Source organism: Xenopus laevis, chromosome 2L, assembly GCF_017654675.1.
Source record: "Xenopus laevis strain J_2021 chromosome 2L, Xenopus_laevis_v10.1, whole genome shotgun sequence".
NCBI lineage: Eukaryota > Metazoa > Chordata > Amphibia > Anura > Pipidae > Xenopus > Xenopus laevis.
The window spans coordinates 97,270,533-97,289,953 of NC_054373.1; the positions used below are offsets into that span (position 1 = coordinate 97,270,533).

Below are 19,421 nucleotides of genomic sequence, written 5' to 3' on the forward strand. Positions count from 1 at the left end.
AATTCCGTGTCCGTAAACATCACCTGAGTGATGTTTTTACAGCAGCAATAATATATTCCGTATCCACTACTGTATACGTTGCCCTTGCAGGCATTGTTTGCCCAGTCTTTAACCAAGTGCCACCTAGCTGTGTGAGCTTTTTCACATTCCGTGTCCAGAAACATCACCTGAGTGACGTAGTGTGATTTCTGCCCTTTACAGCACAAAACGCAGCGCTGTGTCAACAATGTATTTTTCAGATACATTTTTGCCCTTGATCCCCCTCTGGCATGCCACTGTCCAGGTCGTTGCACCCTTTAAACAACTTTAAAATCATTTTTCTGGCCAGAAATCTTTTCTAGCTTTTAAAATTCGCCTTCCCATTGAAGTCTATGGGGTTTGCGACGTTCGCGAACCGTTCGCATTTTTGGACGCAAGTTCGCGAATATGTTCGCGAACATTTTTTCCGCCGTTCGCTACATCCCTACTAATAAACAACAAGGGGTAACCCTGCATTTCATTGCCTTGAGTGCCAGTGTTTCCTTTGTCGTTGACCCACTGGAGGTTGCCGTATCCTCCTATACTGAGCACCATGTTATCCTGCAGAGGGTGGGTTAAGTGAGGGCTCTGCTTCATCGTTCTAGTATCTGAATTTAGGGAGCCGTACGTGACAGAATGTTTATGTCTCTCTTAAGAACCTTTCTCCTACTATTTTAGTGAAAGCTCACCAAATCATGGGTTTCTAATTCTGCCTTCAGGCCTCAGCAGCAGTGCCATATCTGATTTTGGCTAGTACCAAGTTGTGTAATTATATTATAACTTTATATACTATTAATTTACATTTATTTCATATTTTTTTCTCTCTTTGCATAAGAAGCCTTATTTTTATAGAACTGTCCATTTTATAGGACAGCTGAATAGCTTAACCATTATTTGCTATTCCCAATGAGCCCTGCAACTCATTAGAAATATAAGGAGAGTCTTTACAGTTCCTTATATCATGTTCACTACTTAAATCCAAAAGCATCCCATTCACTAACCTGAATGAGCCCTTGAAACTGAAAAGTGCCACAATAGCTGTGTGGTTGAAAAGTGAATAGTTCAAGCATGTTTAAATATAATTGATTATTGCTACATAAAATTCATTTTAATTTGCACCTGAATCTATGCCCTTCTGCACCTCCTTTCAGCTTGTTTAGAAATACTGGTACATTTATATCTATTACTATATAAAGAAGCTGAAAAAGCTGTAGGCATTTTTGACTTTACTAATTTACAAAGACCAAGTGCTAGAATTGAATATGTTACATGGAATCAGCCTTTAAACATCCTCTAATGAAATACAGTGTTTGTCACTTACCAGAGGTCCAGAAATATTAATTTGTATCTTCAACATGGTCAAGAATCAATTGGTGCATCCATAGTAAAAGAAATTTACCGAAGCCAGAAAAGTAATCCCCTTGCATGGTGCCAGCCCTGTCATGTCTATGAAATGTCTTGCTTTTCCACAAACAACAAATTATTTTATTTGCAGCCTAGTTATTAATTTTTTCACCTTACAAATATTTCTCAATTCCAGTTTTCCTTACACGTGTGCAAAACAAGGCAAGGTGAATGGGATGCAAGCCAGGAATATTGCAGATCCGATGCAGGACACACATATTTGTTAAATGACTAGGGATGTAGCGAACCGCCGAGTATGTGTTCGCGAACGCCGTTCGCGAACACCGGCAAAAAATGCGAACAGTTCGCGAACTGTTCGCGAACTTCGAACATCCGAAAATCGTTCGATTCGAACGATCGAAGGATTTTAATCGTTCGATCGAACGATTTTCGTTCGAATCGAACAAAAATCGTTCGATTTTAGCGATCGAATAGTCGAACGATTTTGACGCGAACGCCTATTGGCGAACGTCGCGCGACGTTCGCGAACTTGCGGCGGACGCGAACAGTCGAAGTTCGCGCGAACTAGTTCGCCGGCGAACAGTTCGCTACATCCCTATAAATGACTAGTTTTTTTCACAATTGTGCCATTAGCTAAAGTTTTAGAAAAGAGAGTATCACCACCATTCCAAATAGTAGCAATGACTAATATAGCAGTGGATAAAGGGGTCAACACAAAATAGCACTTTATCTCTCTATCACCATAAAACATAAAGTTCTTACAGGGGACCTATCTCCCAGACATAAAAAGCTGTATAATAAAAGTCCTTTGCAAATTAAACATGAAACTGTCTTTTTTGTTAAAGCATCCATACCTGTTTTTTAATGTATTTAAAAATCTGAGCTGTTAATCTTATTTTGACTGCCCCACCTTTATGCCTCAGTATATTCGGATTCTCGTCTTTCACATTGATGCTGGAGGGAACAAATGCAGTTAAACCTAATTGCCAACTGGCTCCAACCATGCATGCACCAGAAAGCTCTACATCAGTGAAACAATAAAAAGAAAATCCAAAGATACAGAAGATGGTGCCTGTGAACTCCAACGCTTTTCCATGTAAAAGCAAAAGATGGCTGTTATTTGTGTGTGTGTTTGGGGGGGGGGTGAATTCCTGTTGTCTGTTGTGTTACTCCAGTAGGAAAGCTGGAGTAACCTGAAATGCAGAGCAATTCCTATAGCCATGAATGGCAATTGATAATAGGATTTCAAAGATTTACCTACCACTATGAAAACAAGTAAAGCACACAAACAACATTTAGAAGTCCAGACTTTTGAAGGAGATTTACTGGAAACACAGGGAACAATACAAAGGCTAGAAAGAAATCTGCTGTTACTTGCACCTATCACCAAAAACATATGCAAGTACATTTTCATGCAGAAAATCAGGATCAATTCTAGAAATATTTTTTTTTTTTTAAATTAATTGCATATAGGACCAGGTTTTTGTTAATTTAATTTAAATAATATACACTATACTATACAATAATAATCTGCATGTATATATATATATATATATATATATATATATATATATATATATATATATATATATATACACACACTCAATGATTCCAGAGGTACCTGCACTCTGTCCACGTCATCCGTTTTGTGGGTGCTTGGCCAAATAATTATGTATAACGGTTCAAGATGGACCAGCACACCAATTTCTTCAATCACCAATATTTTATTGCAACATCACCGTGCATCCATTGCCTTTAATTTAGTACCAGCAAACATAGAAAGTACAAACATATAAAAATGGAAAACAGACTAGTTATTTGTGCTCAAGGCAAAGTTAAAATAGGTTGCCACATGACTTTTGTTAACAACAGTGTACTTATTTTGTCTTTTAAAATAAACTTGCATAGCTAAGCATGTGACAGCTGTTAGCAAGGGCCAACTCCTGCCATTTATATAAAATCTGTAAAATAAGCATATGATAGTACACCGATCTTTATAAAGAGTGTGATATGATGTCAAAATCTGCTGTTTATGAAAGTGTTAGCAGCTCTGAAAGACACTGTTATGGGATCTGATCTCAGAGCCTGCAAGTCCAGCTAATAGCACTGCTTGTTAGCACTTTATGAGCCCTTCTCTCATATACTGTATAGTACAGGTATGGGGTTTGTTATCTGAAAACCCTCAAAAAGTTCAAAATTACGGTAAGACCATCTCCAATAGACTCAATTGTATCCAAATAATTCAAATTTGTGAAAACAATCCCCTTTTTCTCTGCAATAATAAAACAGTACCTTGTACTTAATCCAAACTAAGATATAATTAATCCTTATTTCTAGTAGAAGATCTAAATTATAGAAATGTTTGTTATCCAGAAAACACCAGGTACAACAAATATACTACATACTCATATTAAAAATGCTAATAGATACCACCATTGAGTTCCCCAACCTTTATATAAGCAATGTTCACTTCTAATAATTGCATGTGCGTATATATATATATATATATATATATATATATATACATATATATATATATATATATATATATACACACATACACAAGTTGTATATATCCTATGTATAGTGAAATTAAATAAAGACTACACCATTTACAGAGCATTAGAACAATACTTTAAAGACACATTAATTTGCCAGTGGCTTACCAGAGGTCCCGAAATGCTAACTAGGATTTTCAGCTCTGAAACATTGCTAAGAATCAACTGATGAATCCATACTGAAATGAAGTTACAGCACCCAAGATTGCAGCCCCTTGGCATGGTAGGAGTATGGTCTGTCACAATCTGTTGTAGGTAAAATCCAGTAAATCCTTATAGAATGAACATGTAAGACAAGTTCATAGATAGAAATGGAGTAGTGTAGTGGCCAAATGGAATACTGTGTTGGCAGTGAGTAAATGTAAGGCTGCATTTTTACATTTGTGACACAACCTGTTTTGCCATTCACTTTGTATACAAATGAGCAGAATTTTTAGTCTCTTGTTGACGTTTATGAGTCTAATTCCTTCAAGAAATTGTGAGCTCATTTGTGCTGAATGTGCATTTGTGTTTTAAAATGTATTAGGTATTATATTTAATAGGCTCATTTACAATTAATTTTGAATCCATTCAGTTTATCATACTGAAACAACTTTTTTAAAATAATTTATGATACACTTAAAAAAAACATTTATGGGTAATTTGCTGGGAATTAGTACTAGATAAGAAAATGGCATCTTTACTCATAGGAGATCAAGAGAAAACTAGCAAAAGTAGCCAATTCACTAAACCAGTCTGTTACGATGATTGAGGATTTGTCATGTTATTAAATGTAATTAGAATATGCTTAAATGTAATTGGAATACCAAATAGTGTTGTACATAAAACATTTTTTACCATTACATTTTTTTTACCATACCACCACCCAAAAAATAATTCAAGAACATAAAAAAAGAAGAGAAGAAGAGAACGTGTATTTAGTAAAGAAAATTGAAAATGGCTTTATCCTTATAGGCCATTCTAAAATAGAATTAAACAAAATATAATAATATTGGATGTTTAATATCAGACAGTCTATTCAACTAACATCGAAGGCGTTGTATTTATATCACGCTTATCTTTCACCACTCAGTCCGTGGGTGACAAAAGTTTTCAAAAAATACAAGTATGGGATTCGTTATCTGGAAACCCATTATCCAGAAAGCTCCAAATTATGGGAAGGCCATCTCCTATAGACTAGGTTTTAAATTTTGATCACAGGTAAACAGGTTAGGGACCGCCGTATGGGGTTTACCTTGACGTGGTATGGCGGCTTACCAATTTTATGATCATAACTTTGTAACAAAAAAAACCTGTTTTTCTTTTTTTTTTAGACAGGGGATTATTGTATTTAAATATTTTTTTATATGGCCTTAGGAGTGCACCCACAACCCCCCTCTTGTACCTGAAATGTAGACGGAAGCTGTGGCTGAGCTTCATGTGGTTAGTGCACCCTCATACCCACCCCTAAATTAACGGTGGCCCTATGTCCTTGTTGTTTTTTTTATTAATCCTTGGTTTGGGCAATTTCTCTCCCTTAAAAGCAACAAATGCTAGCGGCTGGGGAGGCTTTGGCCTTTTTATTACCTACGCCTGTGAGACACCCATTATATTTGCTGCACTTATCACTAGATAACACTTGCACAGACCCACACACATTATACCTATTACACTTCTCATTTAGCTTTTCCTTTTTCATCTCCTTCTACATCTATACTCACACCTGTACTTATATTTATACTCACACACATACACACACAAGTGTGCACTTATATATACAACTTTACTTTTCCTTCATTATAGCCTCTTCACGATCACATTTTTTTTTAAATGGGCGTTGGTCTGGGCAGTCTCCCTTCAAAAGCCGCATATGCAGGTGGCGGGGGAGGATCTAGTCCAGATTGAAACCAAGGTTTTAAATTTTGATCACAGGTAAACAGGTTAGGGACCGCCATATGGGGTTTACCTTGACGTGGTATGGCGGCTTACCAATTTTATGATCATAACTTTGTAACAAAAAAACCCTGTTTTTCTTTTTTTTAGACAGGGGATTATTGTATTTAAATATTTTTTTTATATGGCCTTAGGAGTGCACCCACAACCCTCCTCTTGTACTTGTCATCTCCTATAGACTCCATTTTAATGAAAAAACTAAAATTTTATAATTTTATTATTAATAATAATAATAATAATAATAATAATAATAATAAAAATAAAACAGTACCTTGCACTTGATCCTAACTAAGATATAATTAATCCTTATTAAAGACAAAACTTGTGAATCAATGCTTTGGAACATTTATTCCAACAATTCCTAGAAGATATGATGCTGGAGTTATAGTACAATGCCTTTTTCTCACAGTATAAAATATAATATTAAGCTTAAATAAAGCTACTTATATGCAGGGGAATACATTTTGGGATATTGCTACAATGAATATAGAGAAACATAAAGAAACTTAACTATGCAAAGTTTGCCACAATTGTTCTAACAACTGATGCCATTCTATCAGTGCTGAGCCGAGGGTAAATGCACCCAGGGCAAGACCCACTCACCATTCCTCGTTCAGCATCTCGCTCTTGAGAACACATTATATACTGTAGTTGCACAAATATCCCTCACTTACTGCTACGGCCCCAATCACATATGGAACTTGGGGAAGGCAGACAGAAGAAGTACATGCCTTGCACCCCCCACCATTGCGCCCTAGGCACATGCCTCTTCAGACTATCTTTATTTCCAGTTCTGAATTTTTATAAAGGTACTTGCATCTAAAGCACGTCCGCATAGTTGTACATGGTACAGTTGTTTCTGTTCCGCCTGCACATCTGGAAGGTGGTAATTCCAGGGTTCCCACAGTGGCCTGCATCAATTTACACAGTGAACTTGTGGCTTAAGTATCCAGCACAGGTGTCAAATTGACACAGAGCATTAGAAATTATGTCATCTGAACACTGAAGATTTTCAGTTCAATTGAGTTTGATTTGTGCTGCATTGGACACATATCACCACAATTATACTGCAGTTGAGGGGAAAAGTGGGTAAAAAATATGGTAGTGCCCAAAATTGTACATTGCATAATGCCCTTGTGCTAGTAATAAGCGAAAAGTACTTCTGCACTAATGCACAGAAGTCAAGTTCAGTTCAGCATTCACCTGCAGGGTCAGACTGGGTCAGTGGGGCACTGGGAAAACGCTAGCTTAGACCCAATCCCTGCCTGTAGGTACTCCATCCCCCAATTGGAAAAGTCTAGGTGCGCATGGGGGGAGTGAGCAGTAAGGGGCTGGGGGGGTGAGTGAGGGAGCGAGTGGGCAGCGGGGAGCAAGAGAGCAGCAGGGGCCCCTGAGGGGTCCTCAGGCACCCAGTCCAACGCTGCTCACATGCATCTCTCTAAATGCTCAAACCTTTGTACTTGGAAACCTTATCCAAGTCTTGCACTGTTGCACAGCTACACTCACCCTTAACACACTACAGTTTGCTGATACTGAAGGGTGTGTTTTAATCAATACATAATACCATGTATTATATGTGGTTGAAAAAATATGCCATAATCATACAAGTCTAGTAAATGTGTGTTAAAAATCTACTCTAGTTAGTAAACTTAACTTAAATGTAAACTGACTCTGACTTACTCCTCCAAGTCCACTGAATTGTATTATTTTAGTGTACATGTTAATGGTATGTTATTTTAGGGTACATGTTAATGGTAGCTACAGTGACAATGACAGCTCAGCTGTCTGTTAAGAAACAGTTGTTAAAATGATGCTGACATAAAGGTTTGAGGGAATGGCTCACTTATGAAAGGTAGATGTCATAATGGGTGCATCACAATCCTTTTTCAAGGATGCTAGTGCTTGGTAAAATACCCATAATAAAATGAAACTCTAGTCCCTGTGGTAGAGACAATCCTGCTCCTATATTTTAGAGATGCAATCCAGTATCTCAACAGAAAAGAGTATTGGACTGGTTCGAATAATATAAGATCCTGAAAGAGAAAATGATTGGCTATCAAAAGTGCTGTTATGTTACTATGGATGCATGGAGCAACAACTCCAAAGTCCCTATCAATATTGCATCCCTGTGTCATATCATTGACTGGGACATCATTCCATTAATAGGTCCTAGTATTTCTATAATATCACTGCACTGAGCCTGAGGTATCTGCTGTGTCCCTCCAGGGCCCATCACAGTGACATAACAGTGGGAGATAAGGAAGGTTTCTAACTGGAGAGACCTCTTTCATAGGGAGTTAATTCCTGGGTTGTTGGACCTGTTAGTTATGTGTACCAACATAAGTAGGGATAGAGTTGAAGCCTCTATTTCTTAAAACATAAAAAAATAATAATTTAAAGCAGATTTGTTCAATAGAACATATTATGCATATTTCCTTTCAAACGATATCTGAGAAGAATGACCTGTGTAAATCACTTCTGAAACAGAAAGACAAATAAGGGTGTAATAACTAACTGCCTCCCTGTTTATTGACCAGACCAACTAAGGCCAAAGTCTAACAACATTGCCTCCTCCTTCTCAAAAGTATTAAAGTGAGACATAGTTTCAATGTAAAATTCACCTGGAATATAAGGAGGGATCTTATTGGGTAACAGGACTGCAACTCTTGGTTGAGAGGTTCTGACTGGCCAAGAACTGATAGGAAAAAAGAACAGTATGCCATCAATACCCTGCACTGCTTTTTCTCCTGCCTGATTCCTTAAACCTCTGTTTGTTGCTTTCCTTCCTGCCTGCACATCATAAAAAGGTAATGATTATCATATCCATTATATGAATATCATATCCATCATTATTGATTTTCTTTGCAATATTGTATGTATGTTAAAATACAAAATATATGTTAATGGACAAGGAACAAGCAGTTTTTGCATTAATGGTGCGTGTGTGTGTGTGTGGGGGGTCTCTGGATTCTCAGTGTAGCAGCTACATTTCCACACGTTGGTATACATCAGTGCTGGAAGACTTATTCCATAGAGTGAGCCAAAGTTTCATATGCCAAATGTTTTTTTAATGTTAATGTTAATATCATGCAAGAACTCTATGGAATATTGGTCAGTGTGTAGGTCATAACAATCCCTGTCAGGGCCACTGGTTCTACAGTTCTGGTATAGAAACTGTTCGTTAATGGATAAAGATGGCCGGATAGCAGTAGCATAGAAGTTAATGGCCCCTGCAGCATATTATTTAAGCAATTTACCTTAAAGGGGAAGTCTGTCTTCAAAATAACGAGAGTGTTTTTCTGAGACAATTTGAAATTGGTATTAATTTTTTTATTATGTGTGCTTTTTTAAAATTATATAGCTTTTTGTTCAGCAGTTTTCCAGTTTGAAATGTTAGCATCTATCTGGTTGCTATGTTCCAAATCATCCTAGCTACCAGGCAGTGGTTTGATTGAGAAACTTGAATATGAATTGGAGAGGGTCTAAATGAAACAATAAATAATACAAAGTAACAACAACAATGAAACTGTAATCTCAAGGAGCAATGGTTTTTGGCTGCCAAGGTCAGGGACCCCTATTTGAAAGCTTGAAAGATTCAGAAAAAAGATATTAATTAAAAAATGAAGACCAATTGTAAAATTATAAGTATTGGCTATTCTACAACATACTAAAAGTCAGTGCCCCACAAATCCTCATATACCTCTTTGTCCCCAGCAGTGTCAGTGATGGCTTCCGCAATTACACAAAATAGTCAACACATATACTGCTCAATAATGCCTGTTTTTCATTCAAATAACATGCAATGAAAAGTGTTTGTAAATGTTTATGATTTTACTTTTATTAAACGGTAAACTCTTTGGTTCCTTATTTATCTTTGTCAGTAGAGCTCCAAAATAAAATACGGTATTGTAGTGTTGTTGAATACAAATGTTTTATCATACTCATTTGTTAAGTTTCTAAAATAAAATTAAAATATTATTGTATTATTTAACAACCTATGAAATGTTCTTAACCTTAGATAACTGTAGATAACTTGCTTTTATACCAAGTGTTAATTGTTAAATATATTTTAAGTACTGACACAAATAATGTCCAGTCTTTTGGCATCTTATGGGCAACTTACATCACTGCTGTGGGGCACCAGGTCATGTAGGTTCCGTTCGAGTGTAACAAATTGTTTTCATTTTAATGTAAGTTATTGTGGGTTTTTATAAATAAATCTTATTTCTTTTCTTTATTATAGTTCAATATGTCTACAGATGATTCAGACTGTACAAATAAAGGTAATAAAGACTATGTGTACAGTTTAGTTTTACAGCTCTATAAATGTACAGGTATTGGACCTGTTATCCAGAATGCATAGGACCTGAGGTTTCCGGACAATGGGTCTTTCCATAATTTGGATCTCCATGCATTGTCTACTAAAAATCATTTAAACATTAATTAAACCCAGTGGGATTATTTTGCCTCCAATAAGGATTAATTATATCTTAGTTTGGATCACGTACAAGGTACTGTTTTCTTATTACAGGGAAAAAGGAAAGGATTTATAAAAAAAATTAACTATTTGATAAAAATGGAGTCTATGGTAGATGGTCTTCCCATAATTCTAAGCTTTCTGGATAATGGGTTTCCAGATAACATATGCCATACTTGTACTATATTGCTTAAGCCTTATTTCAGTACATAACATTTTTCACCTAAGTAGGATATGCTAGAAAATGTTTTTTGTCAGCCGGTCAGACATGATAGAAGAACTGCTTAAAGGGGAACTATTGTGAAATTAAAAATTATCAAAATGAATCATTGCATGACGTTATTCAATCCTTTAAATATAATGTATTAACTGGTCCTACCAGCTGCTGCTCTCCTACCTGGCCTCTGGCAGGCTCTGCGTCGGAGTCTTATAAATTTGATTGACAGGTCTGCCTTCATGCTCATGGGCTGTTACTGCTGTCAATCCTAAACTGTTTTCCAATCCTACTCAGACAGAAAGGTACTGTGCAGGCTTCCTTCTTTGTTCGCTGAGACACAGACAAATCTACTGTTCTCCCCCCCCCCAGAAAAGCATGTGGGAATGTTAAAGCTCTGCTCTTTCCTTATCAAATCCCCTTTCCTCCCCCTGCACATCTAAACTTGTGAGTGAAGAATGATAAAGTAAGGGACGAGATACTGATTTTGCTTTTCTATGGGGAGAGGGAGGAGTAAGAGCAGTTTAGGGCATTGTTTAGGGAACGAAAAATAGAGCAATTGCACTTACTTCACTAAGGTGCTGCTGACTTTTCTTGTGCATTTTGGGGGGGGGGCAAGCAAGTAGAGAGCAGGAGATTGTTGTGTATGTGCAGGAATGGTCAATTGAATTAAAGGGAAAGTAAAGTCTAAAATAGAATAAGGCTAGAAATGCTGTATTTTGTATACTAAATATAAACATGAACTTACTGCAACACAAGCCTAATCAAACAAATGATTTATGCTTTTAAAGTTGGCTACAGGGGGGGTCACCATCTTGTAACTTTGTTAAACATCTTTGCAAGATCAAGACTGTGCACATGCTCAGTGTGGTCTGGGCTGCTTAGGGATCGTCATAAACAAAGCTGCTTGAGTTTTGCATGGCTGGGAAGTAAGGCAGGGGCTCCACCTGCTGTTCATAAGTATGATTGTTTCCTGGCAGAGCAGTTTAGGGACCATCTGACAATTCCTATCCACAGCAGTAAATGAAGGGAGAATTTCACTACAAACAGTCAGGTTTCTTAAAAAAACGGTACACATTTTTTAATTAAAGTATATTGGAGATAGGTTTCTTTTTCATTAAAGTAAAAATGGGATTTTATTTTTTTGCATTTACATGCCCTTTAAACCTTTAAAGCCACTGAGCTACTAGTCTGCACACCATATAGTGTGTTACTAATGATAACTGTGGACAACTAAAAAAAAAAAAATATATATATATATATATATATAAATTCATTCTATCATAATTAAAGCATACTTCATAATTTTGTGTTAAAAGCTATTTATGGTACAGAGAGTTATAGTTCTGTGTAGGGCCAGACCGGCCAGGTGCCCTAGGCAACCTGGCCGGTCGCAATGCTCAATAGGTGTGCACACTCGCGAATAGGACGCAAGCAAGTGGGCATGCATGCGCGAAAAGGAAGGACGCACAAATCTGCCAAAGCGGCATGAGGGGACCGGACTAGGGGTAGGAGACAGAGGACTTTATGTGCCTGGAGCCTCCCTAGCTTTGCGCCAGAGGCATCTGCCTACTCTGCCTACCCCTAGTTCCCGCCCTGGTTCTGTACACACTGTCTGCATGCATTGTGAGTAACATTGAAACTTTTTTTGCACTTGTATACTAAATAAGCCCTCATGTCTAAAATGAGGTCTACTTATTTGCATATAGATGTGATTTTGAGTGTGGTGCTTTGTGTGGTGTTAATTGAGTGAACAGTAGGCAGCCATTGATGTTAACTGTTTGTGTTCTCACCATGCCATCACTTGCTAAGAGTTCTGAATTCTGATTACTGTGTTGATTCGGGGCTGTTTATCACAGTGGTTCACAGTCACTTCAGTCACTTTTGGAGTTCCTGCTTTTTTTTAAAGCTAATGATATATTTAAAAAATGTTGAATAAATCAAAAGAGTATACTTACAAAGATATCTAGAATAGCAAATACATTTTTCCTCAAATTGTATAATACATTTTCTCATCCCACCATCCATGAACTGCTTCTTGGAGCTGTGCTTTGTGGGGCCCCATATGTAGCAAAATTATAATAAGATTAGCTACTGTACATTCATGGTGCTGTATTTTTAACTCTTGTATCAGAGGAGACTAACTAGCCCGTTTGTCTTCCAGTGGGGTTTATTAAGAAATCTAGGACAGCAAAAAATCATGCTCCCCTGAATTTCACCCTAACTGATCTTGGGGGTGGCCTCCATTCACAGCTTTGTCCTGAACCTAGGGTAATGCAGTTTTACAATTTGGCAACTTATATTTTACCAGTTACTCTAATAGGTAGTTTCTCCACTGCTGCATTTTTACTTCACACGGATCTACCTTACAGATTTCCAGATTTGCCCTTCTTTATGCTCACATTCTGCTAAGCTTTCAGGGTGTCTCTAAAAAGGAATGCTAATATTGTGACAATGAGTGACATATATTGGACTTTGAGGCCTGCTCCATATGCACCTTATCCTTATCCGTATACTATGTGATCTACTGTTTGTTATGATAAAATTCCCAGTATTCCCCTTAAGGTGTAATTGAGAGCATTGGGCCTCAGCTAGATTTACCTCCATTACCAAATCAAGTATTAAAACAGGTGAAATTTAACCCTTATTACCAGGGGCATTTCAGAGGCTGCCGAGGGGCCGCATCGCTAGTGCAGTGAGGGTTATTGTGTTTGCTGCATTAGCAGAGCCAAATTTCCATTTTAAAAAACCGAAATTTGGCTCTTAAAGTTACCAGATGCGGCTTTTTGCCATCCCTGGTACCTGGCCGCTCTGTGCCGCCTGAGGCAAAGTTCTCACCTTGCCTCATGGCAGGAGCAGCCCTGATTAATATTGGAATTGTGATTAGATGGGAATAGTGGTTATACTATAAAATATACAAAAGATGTAATATAAATTACATCCAAGATATACTGAAATGGACAAGCCTCTATATGACTACATGTTTTATGTGATTTTACTATTTCTATTTATGGCATACTTTTGGAAGAAACTAAGTAGGTGGGTGGATAAGCGTGATCTGGCTCTTGAAGTTGCAGACCAGATATTGAGAATCATAGGGCCTTGAAATCTTCAAAAGGCACCAAAGAATTGTTGAATAACACAAAAGCCTCTATATGCTCTATATACCCTGCTTTTATGCATGGGAGTTTATCTCAAGCACAAACTGGACATCAGTGGTAATAATGATTATTGGGCATATTTGCTGTTAAATATTCTGTTTTCCTGTCTTAGTGTGTTTCTACATTGGAGAAAATGACAGTGAGGATGAAGACAAAGAAGAGTCTGAAAATGACTGCAAGTAAGCCAAACATTTGGACTTTTAGAAGGAGTAACATATAAAAGATTCTGATTTTTGTGTCTAGACTACAGGGCTCATATAAGTGTTGTCTTTTAGGTATCTGGCCATATACGGGCCGATAAAAGCTGCTGACAAACCAAGTCGGCCTCCGACGGGATTCCCCCGATTGATATCTGGCCGAAAGTCTGCCAGATGTCGATCGTTGATGTGGTCCAACGTTTCGACCGCCCGTATTGCTTTCATTATGATCTGATCATTGGGCACTAGGGCCCACGATCGGATCATCCCGATATCGCCCACCTTGAAGGTAGGCATATCAGGGTGAAATCCACTCACGGATCTCGATGTATAGCGGATCTCTATGTATAAGGCCACCTTTAGTCAGTGATTGGCAACTATAACATTGCGCTGTATTAGTCTAGCAGTTACCTGCCTCATTTGTTTAAATCTGAAAGGACTATTTATTGGCACTGTGAATTCAAGGTTTGGGAATATAATTTAGTCTCATCTCTATGTATAACTTGTTTCTACTTATTGAGCTATAGCATTTAAATCCTGCATCTTGTTGGAGACTGTCTGATGTGTCATTGGAGACACAGTTTAGAGGGTGGGTGCAGAATGGGAGAAAAATGATTGGCTAAGGGGCATATTTATTAACATTGGAGTCAAAAATCATCGGTGATGTTATCCATAGCGACCGACCAGCAATTCGATTTGAATAGTCGCCTTCAAGTTCCAACAAAAGCTGATTGTTGCTATGGACAACATCACCACTAAGTTTGTCTCCAATATTGATAAATATGCCCCTAAATGTAGGGCAACTGACACTAACCTGCCAGTATTGTGGCTTAAGCTAGGATGGATTTTCAGACAGAAAAACAAAGATCCATGACAGATCAGTGGATGGAGAGAAAAAAAAACATCTGTGGGTTTCATGAAAAGGGATTATAAAAATACAGGATGGAATGGTTAAGTAGAAGAGAAGGCAAGTATATAGCGTTAGAGAGGCATGGTGTACTCATAAAGGGACTCTGAGAAGCAATACACTCTTGTAGAGTATTACTAATTTCTATAATATTTCTAATATCCTATAAATACACTTTACTTATAGTCATTTAACTGATCTTTTCTGTTTTAAGATCACCCTCTCCATCTTACATCCAATTTATGGCTTACTTTCGGAACAAACTAAGCAGGTGGGAGGAGGGACACGATCTGCCGCTTGAAGTTGCAGTCCAGATATTGAGAATCCTTAGGGGCCTGGAATCTTCACAAGACACCAAAGAAAGACTAGTTAAAAACAACACTTTCCTGGTAGGGAGATCTGCTGCAGTTGCACATTTCTTATTTCCACTAATCTTTCTATATCTATATATACACCAATACATACTAAAATATTTTTTTCCCATTTACAGAATAAGAGAGCTTCTCAAGTATCCAATTCACTTGAAGAATACAGAGAGAGGTTATGTACACAGGTGCCATAAACCTACTTATTGGCTGTACATATTTATGGACTAAAATTTTCTGGCACACTTTCAGAACTCATTATAGAACACATATATGGGGTATAAATTAAAAAATAACACTTTGCATAATAAAGGCAAATTAAATTCTAATCAACTTTTATATATATATATTCAATGATTTTAACCTATTTGTAAATGTAATTGCTATTCATAGCAGTATCTGCCATACTGTACTACTAAGCATGACTACAAATACGATTGAAAGTAGTAGTATTCAGAGTCAGATCTCTTGCAGCCAAGACACTATTTCCCACAATGCCTTGTAAACTTCTGTGATTCATCTTTTTTTACTGGTAAGTAATTCACAGAACATGTGAGGCATTGTGGGAACTGCAAGGCTGTTCCTGCTGTAGGACAAAAATGTGTAATAGAACATTCTTGAATAGTATAGCAGCTTGACAATCCAAAGAGATAAAAGAAGGGGGTGGACAACATAAGAGGGGCAAAAAGGCCCTGGTCATCTCTGTAGTGGACACACACATAATAGTCAGCCTGATGTATCGTCTTCTATATAGGTGCCCAAGTTGCAGTATTTTACTGCCAAAAAGTAAATAACTAAATGAAGTAGGTAAATCACCAAAACCCTGCCACTGAGTAGGGAACAATATTTATTTAAAGAAATATGAAGACTTTTTTTCAATTGCTTTCTATTTTTTTTTTTTAACGTTTTTCCAAAATTGCAGTTTAAAGGTACGGTAAATCTTTCTGTCTCTGGTGTTTCAGTCAGGCAGCTCAGTGATCCAACTCCATTTACTTCAGAATGTTGCTCACGAATTCTAAAGGCTGGGGATCCCTGGTTTACAGAGTCAACAACCCCCCTTCCCAGAGCTGCTTTAGAAAGACAAAAGAAGGTGAAAAATGAAACTTTAAATTCAATAGTAGAAAATTTATCAAAAACAGAAAATAGAAAGTAATTGAAAAAAAAAATCTTTATTTCTGGTGAACTATCTGAAACCAAATGAACTGTAAAAAGTGTTGGAAGGTTAACAAAAAAGGAGGCAGTAAGTCATAAAAAGAAGACGTTTAAAAAAGCCTTTTAAATATGATTTTGTTATAAATACCCCTCACCAATGCAATCCCAGCATGCATGCAGCCTGTACTGTACTGAGGGAACACAGGCCAAAGTGCAGGTGGTAAGCCTCAAAGTAGGGGGAAAGGTATCGTGCAAGAGCTGAATAACACAATGTATTCATGGGAGCAGTGGCAGGTATTTCCTGTCTCTCCTTACTTAATTGTTACCCTTTTTAAAAGCCGTATTTCTTTGTTTTAACAGGTAAATACTATTTTAGAGCAAACAGAAGAAATGCATCTCTCTGAGATTAGAGAAGAAATCAGGCAAATTAAGGTAAGAATCTAATGTAGGTTTTGCTGTGTTCTCTTGGTATGTATAAATAATTTAATTACAACAATCATATAATAGTTTATTTGATACAAAACAATTATAAAAAGTAAACTTTTGTCAGATATTTTATCCAACAAAAAAACACAAGAATGTAAAACATTTAGTATTTAGTGATTGCGTCTATTCAATGACTGTAGTCAATTTTTCATAAGCTCTGGCCTTCACATTTACTCAATTTATTGCACCTGACATAGTAGTAGCAGAGTAGTAGTTTTAGAAATAAGTAGGGCATAAGGGTAGAAATACGCGGGCGATTTTAAGTGCGATTTTAAATAAATATATTGGTTTTTTAGAGATCCTGGATGACGGGGAAGATCTGAGTACATTTGACTCATTCAGTAGAAATTCACTAGGTAATTGGAAGGGCAGTAATGTGGAAAACACTGCTTGTCCAGTAGAGTACCATATCCAATGACTTGTGTGCAGAAAATGTTTTGCATAATCCTCTGTGGAGTCACAAGAGTAAATATCACAGACTATTTGGGTATGCATAGCTATTAATTATTATTATTAACACATATTTATAAAGTGCCAGTATATTCCACATTAAATAGGCACATACATAATTCTGTACAAAAATAGCTAATTCTGATAAAAGAGATAAAGAAGGCTCTGCTAAAAAAAGCTTATAATAATTCAAAATATAATTTAAATATATTACATTTTATTATATATATAGATAGGATGAGGATATTTCCATGTTTCTGAAACTGTAAGGCCAACTTCCTTGTAAGAGATTCACTTGCAGGTCTAGGGAGGTTTGAAAAACATCAACATTATCATAAGGTCAAGCCCAGCATGATACATACATGTAGATCACACAGCAAAATGTCACTTCAATGTAATGAGCAGTCCTAACCAGATAACTATTGTGCTGTGTGCCAACCACAACTTAGCTGTGTGAAAGAAGGAGGAAAATGCATAACAAATTATGCAAATTATGTGCGCTGCAATGGTTATAATCACTTATCTAAGATATTGGGCTGGTGCTCCCTTTTGCCAAAAACACCACCAGCAAATCAATTTTAGGGCCCTCAACAAATCCAGAGGCTGTCCTTTTTTACAAATATATGTTGAAATTTCTCATTAATTATGGCCTCATAGGGCCTCGTATATCCCTGGGCCCCCCTGCAGTCGCAGGGTCTGCATCCTCTGTAGTTATACCTCTGACAACAGTTTATCTCACCATCAAACGTATGTTCTTTTACAGGAGAAGCTTGCACATGCCAAAAAACTGGCTTGTCATAACAGCCAACCTGTATAAAATGTAAGTACAAGAATTGCATATTAACATATGATAATAATAATATCCTAATTTTGTGTGATATTTATTACAACTCAATGATTCAGCCTGAAAGTTGTTTTTTGCTGGAACAGAGCCTTATCAGAATGAGAAATAATCCCCATAGATGCAAAGCAATAGACCAGTATAAACTTTAGATTTGAGTGGCAAATGGGTGGCAAATGATCATTAAGATTGTGACCAATAATATTGTTCTCAAAGCACCAACAAAATCTGCCCTTTTATGGCCACCTTTAATCCCCTGGGTCTTTATGATATATAGAGAAACTGATGGGAAATTCAGACCAACTGTGATTAGATAAATAACAGCCCCCCCCCATTCCAGTAGGGCCCACCAAAGTCATCAAGCATGCTACAAGAAGATCCAATGATAAGAGCATGCATATGGGTCCCAGGTGTACAGCAGACTTGGGGGGGACTGGGTGCAGTTTTTTACCAAGACCCGTGGTCCCCTAGTTACGCCACTGTATCAACCTCGCCAAAGCCACTGTGAATTTTCTTGAACCTAATGCCTGTTTGATGGCAATTTAAACTGTCACATTGCAAATAATTTGTGATCTGAGTGCAAACCAACATCAGACAGTGATCCTTATGATTACAACCTGCTCTGGACTACCAGGGCAGGTATATTTTTAAGGCTAACCCAAATGCAATCTATCCACAGAATGGTCACCATGTATCTTTATAAAGCTATTTTATTTCCTCTAGGATGAACCACGTTATCTAAAAGTCAGAAAAGAGAAAGGACATGGTTTCTGTTCAATGCTTTAAAAATCTACAAGCTGTGCAGGAAGAAGGAAACAACTTAGAGATCCTATCAGACCCGGGTCCAGCATGACTTAAGTTGTTTATAATACATTCTATTGCATGTAACATTAAACTATTAAAACATTTAACAAATAAAAGGCCTTAAACAATCCTTTCATTTAATTCAGAACATACCATAACGCACCCTACAACATCATCTATATTTATCACACAGGGAAAAAATAATGTGTCTGACACAATAAATAGCAGTGTTGGAATCAGCACAATCCATTTGGGATACCTCACAGTCAGGACAGTTTTTTTAGGATTGCCAAATTTAGGGGCAGCTCCCAAGTGGGGCCCAATCCAGCAGAATAGACTACATCCTGAGATAAAGTGAGGTTGATGCTTCGGACATTATATTTCATATAACATTAATAAACATTACCTTTATAGGATGCCTAGCAGTAGCAGGCACTGACTAGCAATCTGTGGGTTCTGGCAAATGCCATAGAGGCTTCTATAAGATGCCATAG

The 19,421-nt window shown here is 37.2% G+C and overlaps 2 protein-coding genes across 2 annotated transcripts in view; one reads left to right on the forward strand and one right to left on the reverse strand.

Annotated features, from left to right (window-relative positions):
- The window catches only part of LOC108708295 (multidrug and toxin extrusion protein 2), a 48,990-nt gene extending 44,702 nt beyond the window's left edge, over nucleotides 1-4,288 (reverse strand). The window contains exon 1 of the mRNA XM_018246853.2: nucleotides 4,050-4,288. Within this exon, the coding sequence (XP_018102342.1) occupies nucleotides 4,050-4,163 (114 nt within the window). The 5' untranslated portion in view covers nucleotides 4,164-4,288. The remainder of the gene's footprint in view (nucleotides 1-4,049) is intronic.
- A 4,179-nt stretch (nucleotides 4,289-8,467) lies between these two features.
- LOC108707516 (uncharacterized protein PF11_0207-like) lies at nucleotides 8,468-19,043 on the forward strand. Its single transcript, XM_041582231.1, has 8 exons — nucleotides 8,468-8,680; nucleotides 10,117-10,156; nucleotides 13,838-13,904; nucleotides 15,044-15,218; nucleotides 15,320-15,382; nucleotides 16,707-16,778; nucleotides 18,046-18,102; nucleotides 18,847-19,043. The coding sequence occupies exons 2-7, from the start codon at nucleotides 10,123-10,125 to the stop codon at nucleotides 18,097-18,099; spliced, it is 465 nt and encodes a 154-aa protein (XP_041438165.1). The 5' UTR covers nucleotides 8,468-8,680; nucleotides 10,117-10,122; the 3' UTR covers nucleotides 18,100-18,102; nucleotides 18,847-19,043.
- The last annotated feature ends 378 nt before the right edge of the window (nucleotides 19,044-19,421 follow it).

Bases quoted from the DNA above. Each gene is read 5' to 3' on its own strand.
- LOC108707516 (XM_041582231.1), top strand. From the start codon at position 10,123: ATGTCTACAGATGATTCAGACTGTACAAATAAAG. The intron at 10,157-13,837 runs GTAATAAAGACT...TTCCTGTCTTAG, and splicing joins TTCAGACTGTACAAATAAAG to TGTGTTTCTACATTGGAGAA. The intron at 16,779-18,045 runs GTAAGAATCTAA...GTTCTTTTACAG, and splicing joins AAGAAATCAGGCAAATTAAG to GAGAAGCTTGCACATGCCAA.